Source organism: Mesoplodon densirostris, chromosome 18 (assembly GCF_025265405.1).
Source record: "Mesoplodon densirostris isolate mMesDen1 chromosome 18, mMesDen1 primary haplotype, whole genome shotgun sequence".
In the NCBI taxonomy this organism is placed as follows: Eukaryota; Metazoa; Chordata; class Mammalia; order Artiodactyla; family Ziphiidae; genus Mesoplodon; species Mesoplodon densirostris.
This window is the reverse complement of record NC_082678.1, coordinates 10253153-10265711: the sequence shown is the minus strand read 5'-3', so window position 1 is coordinate 10265711 and position 12559 is coordinate 10253153. Positions and strand designations below refer to the sequence as shown.

The window sequence follows — 12559 nt, the reverse complement described above, 5'->3', positions numbered from 1 at the left end:
TGTGATGCACGGGCTTCTCACTGTGGTGGCTTCTCTTTTTGTGGAGCACAGGCTCTAGGTACACGGGCTTCAGTAGTTGCAGCTTGTGGGCTCTAGAGCGCAGGCTCAGTTGTTGTGGCGCACGGGCTTAGCTGCTCTGCAGCATGTGGGATCTTCCTGGACCAGGGATCGAACCCGTGTCCACTACATTGGCAGGAGGATCCTTAACCACTGTGTCACCAGGGAAGTCCCTTCTTTCAATTTATATTTTAAGCTCCTTAAATGCAAATGCCACCTATTAAATACTTCTGATCTCCTTAGGAACCAAGTATATGATAAGTAACTACCACAACCATAATAACAATAAAAACACCAACATCTGCTAACATTTCCTGAGCACTTACTGGATATAAGCAGCAATACAAGGAGGTGGAAAAGAGCATGGTTTCTGGAACCAGACAGTTTGTGCTAGAATCTAGGCACCCCTACCCCTTTGGGCAGGTTACTTAACTGACCTGTGCTTTAGCTTTTTTAATCTGTAAAGTGGGGGTGATAGGGTATATCAGTAGGTGAGGATTAAAATAAATAACGTGTGTATTCTATGTTTATTCTAGTTACTTTCACATAATAATAATAGCTAACATTTATTGAGCTCTTATGATTTGCTGAGCACTTTACCTGCATTATCACATATCCTCACAATTTCCCTATAATTGTGTTATGGGTATTATTATTCTCATTTTATAGATGAGGAAACTGAGGCTGAATGGTTAAGGAATGTGCCAAATTTGTGTACCAACAGCAGGCATTTAATAAATGTATTTGACTTGAAATGAAATGTAGCATGTTGTGCACCCTCTGTTCCACATCTGACCGAGGTGTAGGATAGTATAAAGAGATTACCTGTTGAGGAGTAGAAGGATATTTTACATTGTTGTTGGCATTCTGTATTTTTAAGTCTCTCTAAGTGGGATAGTAGAATGCTTTGAGAGAGTAAGAGTTGAAAAGATTGATAACAGAAACACTTAATTTTTGTAATACAATGATAGACATAGATTGAGGAAATGTATCTTTAGTGATATTTGCTGGAATAAACCCATTTGGGTGTGAGAATGTTTCCTTAACCTCTATTCTCAAGTATAATTCTGGCTCCAGTCCAAAGACTACTTTGAGAAGTATGAAATTGCTGTACCTCATCCCAAAGGACCTTTTGACAGCCCCTGGTAGATCCAGTGTGAATGGGAGTATCTTGTATTCAAACTAGATTTCCAAGCTCACCCAAAATCATTCCTGGAAAAGTCTCTTTCCTCTGGGATTCTCTAGCCTAGGGTAGGAGAAGCTGAACTTTTGGCTGTCTTAGGCTTTCAAGGGGCACTGAGATCGTCTGAATCAACCTTGCAATGTCAGAACTAGGCAGTGCAGTGAGGATGAAGGAATACAGCCTCATGCTGTGGCACATGATTATTTATTTGCCTATACACCTTCTCCTTCGTTTTGGAGCAGATCCGTGGAGTAGGATGTTAGGGAGAGGTGGCTGCCTTGTTAATATCCTCATAAATGCTGCCAAGAAGGTCGTTTTTGTTCTTTCTTTGCCACCTACCTTACTATTTCCTCTGTAGCCTTATTGGGTAAGGCTGAAGTCTCTACAAGCTTTGATAGGATATCAAACAATAGGCTCCCTGGGTTGCCAGCTACATCTAAACAGCTCTCCGTTTCTGGAACTATGGAGGGAAAAAAAAAATTCAAAATGCCTTCTGAAAAAAAATCTATCATAAAAAGGATTAAAGTTACAGTTGTTTTACTGTATATACAATATTAATACCAAGTCAAGAAATAGAGAATTATAGAAAAACATTCGCAAGTCTGTTCTATTTGGTAAAAAGGTCATTTTGATAACTGAACAGACAAAATAATCATGGAATTTTATTTATTTATTTATTTATTTATTTATTTATTTTTGCGGTATGCGGGCCTCTCACTGTTGTGGCCTCTCCCCTTGCGGAGCACAGGCTCCGGAGCACAGGCTCAGTGGCCATGGCTCACGGGCCCAGCCGCTCCGCGGCACGTGGGATCTTCCCAGACCGGGGCATGAACCCGTGTCTCCTGCATCGGCAGGCGGACTCTCAACCACTGCGCCACCAGGGAAGCCCAATCATGGAATTTTAAATGAAATACTTTTAATTCAGTGACTTCTAAGTAAATACAGTAATACATTTAACATAAACATGAATTATGTGTTAAGGACTATTGTTCTGTTCTTCTATGTAAAGGAATTGTTGATATACACACTTCTGGTGTGCAGGCAAACCCTTGTTACTATAGTGATACTTGAAACAGTAACTTCTGTTTATACTAAAACAGTTCATAGCTTATGAAAGGATGTATTTTTCAAAACTGTATACAATATTTGGAATTTGGAATGCATTTATCCTAGAAGACATGATATGAATAGGGTTAGATTTTCCAAAGCAGCTTGTTAAACTCACAAACAAACCGTTAGAGGACTAACAGCAATAATTTGAGTACCTCCACTTCATTATAACCTTGTGTGAAAACATGCTCTCGAACCCCCAGCAGACTCTCCAGCCCTCACACTGAGGGCAGAGGCTTCACCAGGGTGAGGAAGATATTTTTCAGGAACAGTGAATTATCTATACCCAAATTTGCCTGAGAGAGAGAGAGCATTTTTCTTTTTCTAAAAAGACAATTTTTCTTCTGTAGGAGGAGTACCTCCCAAAGTAGCACAGGTACTGGTAAAGAATTAAAGTACTATAAAAGGTGACCAAAATTTTCTACACCACTGCCTGAGTGTTCTCATTGGAGTCCAAAAAGCAGTGTCTTCTGCAGAAGGACTTGATGCATTTAAGTTAAAATTCTAAAACGGTATCAATTTCCTTAGCGAATTTTGTTTTAGAGAAGCAGTACAATAGTAAATCACATCCAGGCTACACCTTCCTGATTGGAGACCTAAATGAATAATCTTTACAGTGCCATGAATTGCAACTAACCATCTGCCATCTATTCAGCAATATCTCTACTCACCCACAGCCTTAAGGAAGCGGTTGTTATCTGTTAGCACCTTTATGAAGTCTGAGAAATTCACCTTCCCATCTCCTGCAACAGAGATCTAAAGCTCAGAACAAGGATATATTTACCTTCCCACTTCACTCCCACCTCTATATTTCTATTATTAGAATATGCCAGAGTTTTACCCTGTTTCCTCTAAAATTAAAGGATAGCGAGTGCTATTAGAGTGTTTGTGTTTCAATGAAAGAATAAAAATTTGGGTAGAGTTAGTAGAAACAAGTGACACTTTAATTAATGGTGACTGACACACATGGGATGCTGCTTATTGAATGGGGCACTGGCAGGTGGGTGAGGAGTGGTGAGATGAGGTACTGTGCTGAATATATATTCCACACAACACACCAACTTGGGCTATTACTATTAGTCACTAAATCAGTATATTCAAAGAAAACATTACCTATGTGCTTTAAAAATATCAATAAAAATGCTGTGGCATTTAAAATTCAATATAGGTGGGCTCTAATGATGGAAGGAAGATTTGTACTAAAATGATTCAAACAGAAACAAAGGGCTTGGATTTCCTTGGCAATGTAGGCAGATAGGGTAGGGGGTCCCGGAGGAAGAAAACTAGGCATAACTTTCTTGACATAAGAGAAGCCATTTTAGGCCTAAGCCATTTTGTCATCTAAGCCTGGCCATAGTGCTTGTCCTTGCAGAAGAATACGCCTCATAGTTAATGAGTTGAAAGGAACAAAGAATGTAAGAACAGACTGGTATTACCAGGCCAGGAAAATAACTTAACCATATTGGAAACAATATATCAGTTGTAAAGACTCCCAGTTCTGTTTTGAAAATTGAGGTTAGCCTGAAGCACATTCTTGAGCTGTTTTACAGGATCCAAACCCCCTTGAGCACACTCAACCTTTACCAGAATACCTAGAGCCTAAGGAATGATGCTGCTGACCTTTGCTGACCCTCATAACCTCAATCAACTAGAGCCTGGACTCTGTCGACCTTTGCCCCAAATCTATGCTGAATTCTCCTCTGCTCCAGCCCCTTCATGAATATGCATGTACCCTTAGCTTAAAACCTCCCCATTCTTGCTGTCTGGGGAGACACTGCTTTGGGAAAGATCCTCAGCATTCTCCTTACTTGTTGCAAGTAATAAATCCTTCCTTCTGCTCTTTGGCTTGGTTGTGTCTTTTGCCTCAACATCCATCAAGAGGTGAAGCCAACTTTGGCTAACAGTAACAGGTAATTTTTGAAATTGTCAATGCCTTTGTATCTGTTATTTCAAGGCACACTCCAAAATGTACATTAGGACAAGTAATCTGAATTTGATATTAAATACGACAGTCACTTTTCGTTTCCACACAGGCTTTTTCAAAGACTAGCCCATTTTATAGCATTAATTTGATTTCATAACTTGTACACTGATAACTTTAAAGAGAAACACATATATGTGCTTTTGGCAAATGAATGAGGTTTACTTCTCATGTTTATGTAGTCTGAGAAAAAATATATATTTATAAAAATTTTTTATGAAAAAAATAATGACAAGTCAAAGTACTCACGATCAATATCAGCACATATTAGTTCATTATAGACCTCATGCTTGGTTAGATTCACTCCCAACTTAGCTAAAGTGCACATCATTCCATGTAAATCAATACAGCCAGTTTCATCCTTGTTAAAGAAGTTGTAGGCATCTTGGAAGGCTGGGGAAATGGAATTAGGTTAGGACAGTTATTTAAGAATAAATACATATTCTTATGGAACTAGAACAGATATTACCGTTGATTGGAGGTCATGTTCTGAAAAACTAGAGAAATTTGAGTATTTAGTAGACATTTCTTATAAAGGACAGTGTCCTTCCATGAGATTTGAACTAGAATAAACTAATTGGTGGAAACGCAAATATGTAGGCAAAATGGCTCTTGAAAGATGTTCATACCCTAATTCCTGGAACCTGTGAATGTATTACTTTACATGACAAAAGGGATTTTGCAGATGTAATTAAGGTAGATTACCCTGGATTATCTGAATGGGTCCCTTATGAAGCAAGAGAGATGTGGCATAGAGCATGGACTTGAGGATATGGGGAGGGGGAAGGGTAAGCTGTGACAAAGTGAAAGAGTGGCATGGACATATATACACTACCAAACGTAAGGTAGATAGCTAGTGGGAAGCAGCCGCATAGCACAGGGAGATCAGCTCGGTTCTCTGTGACCGCCTGGAGGGGTGGGATAGGGAGGGTGGGAGGGAGACGCAAAAGGGAGGGGATATGGGAACATATGTATATGTATAACTGATTAAATTTGTAAAATAAAAAAATAAAAAAAAATAAAAAAAAAAACAAATCAAAAGAGAGATGTGGCAGATGAAGTGAGAGATTCAAAGCAGGAGAAGGACTTGACTCACTGTTGCTGGTTTGAAGATGGAGAGGGCATGTGATGTGGAATGCAGGCAGCCTTAAAGGTCTGAGAGAGGCTCCTGGCTGACAGCCAGAAAGGAAATGGGACCTCAGCCCTATACTGCAAGGAACTGCATTCTGCCAAAAACTTGAACAAGCTCAGAAGCAGATTCTCCTCCAGAGCCTCCAGATAAAAGGCCAAGCTGGTCAACACCTTCTTTTCAGCCTTGTAAGACCCAGAGAAGAGGAACCAGGTGAGCCCACCTGACTTCTGACTATAGATCTATGAGGTCTGAATGTTTTGTACAGACTTAAAGATTTTTAAAGAAATACTCAAGGCATTAACTGGAGCCAAAGTTAGACATGTATTTTCTAAAATTAGTAAATGAAGAGGTGAATCCAGAACAAGGTATTCTCCCAAATGGTACCAGTATAAAACATTTCATATCATATTCAAATTTTAGCATCTCTGTGTATAAGAATGATTAATTCTATAGAAATAAGATACATGCCTTATATTTGTGTGAAAAGTTAACATCTTTCTCCCTTGATATAAGGCTGTCTTCTCTAGGGCTGGAACTATCTCTGAAGTGTTTCTTTTTTTCTCCCAGTATTTCTGGCATGTAGTAGGCTTTCATGCAGCTTAATCAACAAATATTTATTGCATGCCTTCTATGTGCCAGGTGCTGCTGTAAGTGCCTAGGATACATTAGTGCACTAAACAGACAAAGATTCTGCCCTTATATAAATGTAATAAATAGGTAAGATAGAGAGCATGTTAGAAGGTTAGAAGGTGGTAAGTGCTATGGAAAAAGAGAATAAGTAATACAGGGTTGTGGGGGGGTTGGGATTTCTAGGGATTGAAGGATAGGTTGCTTGTCTTAAAATGTAAGATTTGAGCAAAAACTTGAAAGGTGAGAGAGTGGATATCTGGAAGAAGAGAGGACTAGGCAGAGGGAAGAGCCAGAACACAAAGACCGTAAGGGGAACGGGCCTGGCATGTTCCAGGAACAGCAAGGATGCTAGCGAGGCTGGAGCAGAGTGAGCCAGAGGAAAGGAGTAGGAGAGGTCAGAGAGGTAATATGTGTGTGGTTATGTTTTAAAATTTATTTCAAATTTTATTTCAGATTGGTTTTAGATGTAGTTGCATAGATAGAACAGAGAGTTCTCTCACCCAGTTTCCCATAACATTGACATTTTACATTACTATGGTACATTTGTCACATCAAAGAAGCCAACACTGGTGTAGTTCTATTAACTAAACTGTAGACATGATTCGGATTTTACTCGTTTTTCCCTACACCCTTTTTCTGTCCAAGATCCCATCCAGGACACCATATTACAATTAGTCATCATGTTTTTTTAACCTCTTCTCTATAACAGTTTATCTAACTTTCCTTTTTTTCTGATACCCTTGCTAGTTTTTGTTTCTTTGTTTTTTGTTTTTTTGGCTGTGTTGGGTCTTCGTTGCTGCGCGCGTGCTTTCTCTAGTTGCAGCGACTGGGGGCTACTCTTCCTTGAGGTGAGCGGGCTTCTTATTGCGGTGGCTCCTCTTGTTGCGGAGCACGGGCTCTAGGCACACGGGCTTCAGTAGTAGTGGCGCGCAGACTCAGTAGTTATGGCTCGCAGGCTTAGTTGCTCCGTGGCATGGGGGATCTTCCTGGACCAGGGATCTAACCTGTGTTCCCTGCGTTGGCAGGGGGATTCTTAGCCACTGCACCAGCAGGGAAGTCCCACCCTTGTCAGTTTTGAGGAGTGTTGTTCAGGTACGTTGTAAAAATCCTTCAATTTGGGTTTTTCTGATGTTCTTCTCATGGTTAGACTGAGATTATGGGTTTTGGGGAGGAAGACCACAGAACTGAAGTGGTGTTATCATCATTATATTAAGGCTATCAACATGACTTATCACTGGTGATGGCAACCTTGATTAACTGGCTGAGGCAGTGTTTGTCAGATTTTTCCACTGTAAACTTCCTTCCTTCCTTTTTCATATTCTACTCTTTGGAAGCAAGTTGCTAAGGGTAGTCCAGACTCAAGGGACAGAGGGCTCAGGGGAATGGGGATTAAGCTCTACCTCCTGGAAGAGCTACTATCTACACACATTATTTGGAATTCTCTTGTAAGAGAGATTTGTCTCTTCTTCATTTAAAAAATTCAATCACGGGACTTCCCTGGTGGCGCAGTGGTTAAGAATCCGCCTGCCAATGCAGGGCACACGGGTTCGAGCCCTGGTCCAGGAAGATCCCACGTGCCATGGAGCAGCTAAGCCTGTGCGCCACAACTACTGAGCCCGCGTGCCACAACTATTGAAGCCCGTGCGCCTTCAGCCCAAGCTCCACAGCAAGAGAAGCCACCGCAATGAAAAGCCCGCGCACCGCAACCAAGAGTAGTCCCTGCTTGATGCAACTGGAGAAAGCCCGTGTGCAGCAACGAAGACCCAACAGAGCAAAAAAAAAAAAAAAAAAATTCAATCATTTATTTCTATCACTAGGGACTTATCGATATTTATTTTATACTTTGAGTTATAATCCAATACTATTCTATTTATTTTTGTTGTTTAAACTGTTCCAGCTTTGGCTGTTGTGAGCTCTTTCAGGTTCATTTCTGTATCTCCTTGACATGCTCTTGTCCTTTTGTATTTTGAGCATCTCCTTACTTTCTGGCACTGCAAGATATTCCAGGTTCATTTTGTATATTCTCTGCCAAAGCCCTAGAATCAGCCATTTATCCAAGGAACTCTGATTCTTTCATAGGAGACTGATATTGGAAGTCAAGATCTGGGTGCTGGGTATGCTTGTTGCTGTGGGGGTGTCAGTGCTTTTAAGTCCTCTCAGCAAACAGAGCTAGGAAATATATGCACATATACTAACCCATGTATACACACAGATCATATTATTTCTTGATCTATCCATCTGCATCCATATTAAGTTAAACATGAGTTCACACTAATGTCTCACTCTAATCCAGTTCCACTGCTTCACTTTAGCCTTCTCCCCTTGTTTATCTGAAACTTCCTACTCCAACAGAGAGAAACCTGGCTCCCACCATCCACCATTGAGTCACTTATTTATTCAATTGTCATATACATGTACAACAGTTTCAGAATTGTTAATCCATACCCCTATGAGAAACAACTTTACTAATTAGAGTATACTGTGTGTTGTTTATGTATAGCTCCTTTTGTGTTCAGTCTTACATTTTCTAGTCAAAATGTCGTTTTCAGAGTTACGTAGGTCAGCGCCTCCCTCTCCCCGACGTGACTTATATTTTAACAGGATCACTGTGGCTGTTGTTAGAACAGACTTTTGTAAGGATTTGGGTAGAAGCAGGGAGACTAGCCTCAGGTAGGAGGCTACTGTGGGTGAGCAATAACAGTGCTTTAGACCAGGGTTGTAGCAGTAGAGGTGGTATAAATCTCGATCTATTTTAAACGTAGAGCCAATGAGATTTCCTGATGGATTTTATTTATTTATTTATATATATTTTAAAATACACATTTCTTCATTTATTTATTTATTTATTTATTTATTTATTTATTTATTTATATTTTTGGCTGCATTGGGTCTTTGTTGCTGCACGCAGGCTTTCTCTAGTTGCCGCGAGCGGGGGCTACTCTTCGTTGTGGTGGGAGGGCTTCTCATTCTGGTGGCTTCTCTTGCTGTGGAGCACGGGCTCTAGGCACGTGGGCTTCAGTAATTGTGGCATGGGGGCTCCGTAGTTGTGGCCTGCAGGCTCTAGAGCAGTCTCAGTAGTTGTGGCACACGGGCTTAGTTGCTCCACAGCATGTGGGATCTTCCCTGACCAGGGCTCAAACCCATGTCCCCTGCGTTAGCAGGCGGATTGTTAACCACTGTGCTACCAGAGAAGTCCCTCCTGATGGATTTAGAGGTAGGGTGAGAACGAAGAGTCAAGGATGAGTCCAGAGTTTTTCCAGAACAAGTGGAAGGATGAAATATCATTATCTGAGATGGGGAAGGCTATGGGTAGGTCAAATTTTAAAAGTAAGAGGCTGAGGTGAGGGGAGGATGAGGAGTTACTGGTTAATGGGTCTGGAGGTTCAGTTTGGGATGATGAAAAAGTTCTGGAGGTGGATGGTAGTGATGGTTAGAGGACAGTGTGAACATATTTAATGCCACTGATCTGTGTGAACTCTTAAAAATGGTTAAAACTGGGGCCTCCCTGGTGGCGCAAGTGGTTGAGAGTCCGCCTGCCGATGCAGGGGATACGGGTTCGTGCCCCGGTCTGGGAGGATCCCATATGCCGCGGAGCGGCTGGGCCCGTGAGCCATGGCCGCTGAGCCTGCGCGTCCGGAGCCTGCGCGTCCGGAGCCTGTGCTCCGCAACGGGGGAGGCCACAACAGTGAGAGGCCCGCATACCGCAAAAAAAAAAAAAAAAAAAAAATGGTTAAAACTGTAATTTTTATGTTATGTATATTTTACTACAATTAAAAAGAAAAAGAGTAAGAGGAACATATCAGGAGTTCAGTTTTTTTTTTTTTTTTTTTTTGCCACGCCATGTGGCTTGCAGAATCTTAGTTCCCTGAACCTGGGACCCCAGCAGCGGCAGCGTGGAGTCCTAACCACTGGATTGCCAGGGAATTTCCCAGGAGTTCAGTTTTTGACATGTTGAGTTTGAGGTGTCTATTCGACATACAATTGGAGATGTCAGGTAGGCAGTTAGATATGAGTCTGGAGCTGGGGAGAGAGACCTGGCTGGACATATACATTTGGGAATTGTTGGCATATAGGTATTTAAGGCCTAAGACTAGATGAGATCACCACATGTGTGAGTGGGATGAAGAAGAGAAGAGGATCAAGGACTGAGCTCTGGGGTGGTCTAACATGAAGAGGAATCAGGAGAAAGGGAGAAACTAGCAAAGCAGACTGAGGAGTGACCAGTGAGGTAGGAAGAAAACAAGAACGTGTAAATATCTAGGAATGGGAAAAATAGTTTTGGAGACAATGAGTATAGACACCTCTTTTGGGGAATTTTTCTGCAAAGAGGAGCAAAGAAATTCTATAGTAGCTGGAGGAGGAAATGAGGTCACAATATATTTCTTAGGGGCAATAATAGTAAATTTGTATGATAATAGGAATGATATAATAGAGAGTGAAAAAAATTGGTGTTGGAGAGGGGGGCACAGTTTCTTTGGTCATATCTTTGAATTTGAGAGAGGGATGTGATCTAGTCCACAGTGGAAGGATTGACTTTAGATAAAAGTATAAAGTTCATTTGTGGAAGAGGGAGGAGGGCAGAGTTTGTGGGGACAGATGCTGGTGGGGGTAGATATGGAAGCGGGAGTCTGTGGAAGTTCTATTCTGACTGCAGAATCAGAATTCTCCGATTATAAAGGGGTAGGAAGCAAGGATATCAACTGAGAGTGAGGATGGTAGCAGATGTTGGGGATTTGGAGGTGTTCAATAAATATTTGTAAATTGAACAAATTAACCTCTCATAGAGCTTAATCCTCACGACAACCACGTTTTCTAGTTTCTGTATTTGATGCTTTGATATCTGGGGCCTTGCTGATCCTGGAGGGCCTGCCCCTCCCATAACTAGCCAGCTCCTAGCGATAGTAAAAGACTTGCCTGTGAGCATGTTCTTCATATACAAACCAACCAATCCAGCGACCGTATCCCCAGTCACCAACTTTCTTAGGCTCTTAAACTCTGGGCTACTGTTCCTCTGTCCTAATCACTGCAGGGCCAGGTATCAGACAACTAGGGACAGCCCTGAATACCCAGAGCTCACTGAAATGATTTAACTAGCCAATCCTAAACCTGCTTATCCTGCCTTGTCTATTCCTTCCTGCAGAAACCAAACTAAGGCTCTTGCCCACTTCCCTCTACCCTTTGCCTTTTGACTGACACTGGTGCTTCCCTCTTCATGGTGTGCTGTGTCTCTTATTTTTAGGGATCTCTGAGAATAAAATACTTCTTCTGGGACAGTTGTTTCTATGTCTGTAGGTACAACACCTGATTAAGACAAATAGTGGGTACCCTTAAAGCACCAATGTATATTAATATACTTCAGAAACCTTGAAGTATTATAAAGCCATAAACTGTTATTATTAAGGCATTTAGTTCAGTTTTACAGTGAAAAATGAAGTTGTGATTCTGCCAATCTTTTGTGTTTCCCAAACCAGCTTTCCCAGCAATAAAGGTGTTTTTTGGATTCCTGTCTCTTGGAGGAATTTCTTAGTTGGTTCCAAACTTGGAGGGGTGAAGCATTAACCTTCTCAGAACCCAAACACAGCCATGCTTGATTTTTTTTTTTTTTTTTTAAGTTTTTCTAGTGTGTCATGTTTTCCCTTTTCTCTGGGCCTTTGCAGATTCCACTCTTTCTACCCAGAACCCTCCCTTCTGTGCTCTTTGTCTGATTTACTCATTATTCAGCTTTCGCTGGGACTTCCCTCCTATCCTTACTGAGACTAAGTTAGGACACTTTCTTTTATGCTCCTTTAACTCTATACTTTCCCTATCATAACTTGTGTCATGTTGTAATTTAAATGGTTCAGTCAACAAATTCATGGTTTAACTGCCTTCCCTGTAAGACTTCCTATTAGGGCAGGGAACATGTCTGACCTGTGTTTCGCCTAGTACACTGTTGGCTTTAAGTAAGTATTTGTTGTTTGGATGAATGAACTGTAGCGAGGGTAGCTCATTTTATCCTTATAATTTTTTTCTGTGATAAATTCTGGGACTTTAGTTGTGTTGATACTGCTTTGCTACTTAATTTCTATTTGATCTTGTATTTTTTCTTCTGCACACCACAAGTTCTCCTTGGAATAAAAATATTTGGCCAGGACTGTCTAAATTCTTAAAGATGTCTATTTGAAAGTAATCCCCCAGGACTTCCCTGGTGGTCAGTGGGTAAGACTCCATGCTCCCAATTCAGGAGGCCCAGGTTCGATCCCTGGTTGGGGAACTAGTTCCCGCATGCATGTGGCAAATAAGAGTCCTCGTGCTGCAACTAAGAAGTCCGCATGCTGCAACTAAGAAGTCTGCATGCCACAACTAAAGATCCCACATGCTGCAACTAAAAATCCCGCCTGCCACAATGAAGATCCCACGTGCCGCAACTAAGACTTGGCACAGCCAAAAACTAAATAAATATTAAAAAAAGTAATCCACCTTCCTC

The 12559-nt window shown here is 41.3% G+C and overlaps 1 protein-coding gene across 1 annotated transcript in view; it reads right to left on the bottom strand.

Annotated features, from left to right (window-relative positions):
• Window positions 1–12559, bottom strand: part of EFCAB3 (EF-hand calcium binding domain 3) — a 97010-nt gene that overhangs the window by 16136 nt on the left and 68315 nt on the right. The window contains 3 exon segments of the mRNA XM_060082699.1: window positions 1580–1700; window positions 3022–3093; window positions 4581–4724. Coding sequence (XP_059938682.1) covers window positions 1580–1700; window positions 3022–3093; window positions 4581–4724 — 337 coding nt within the window.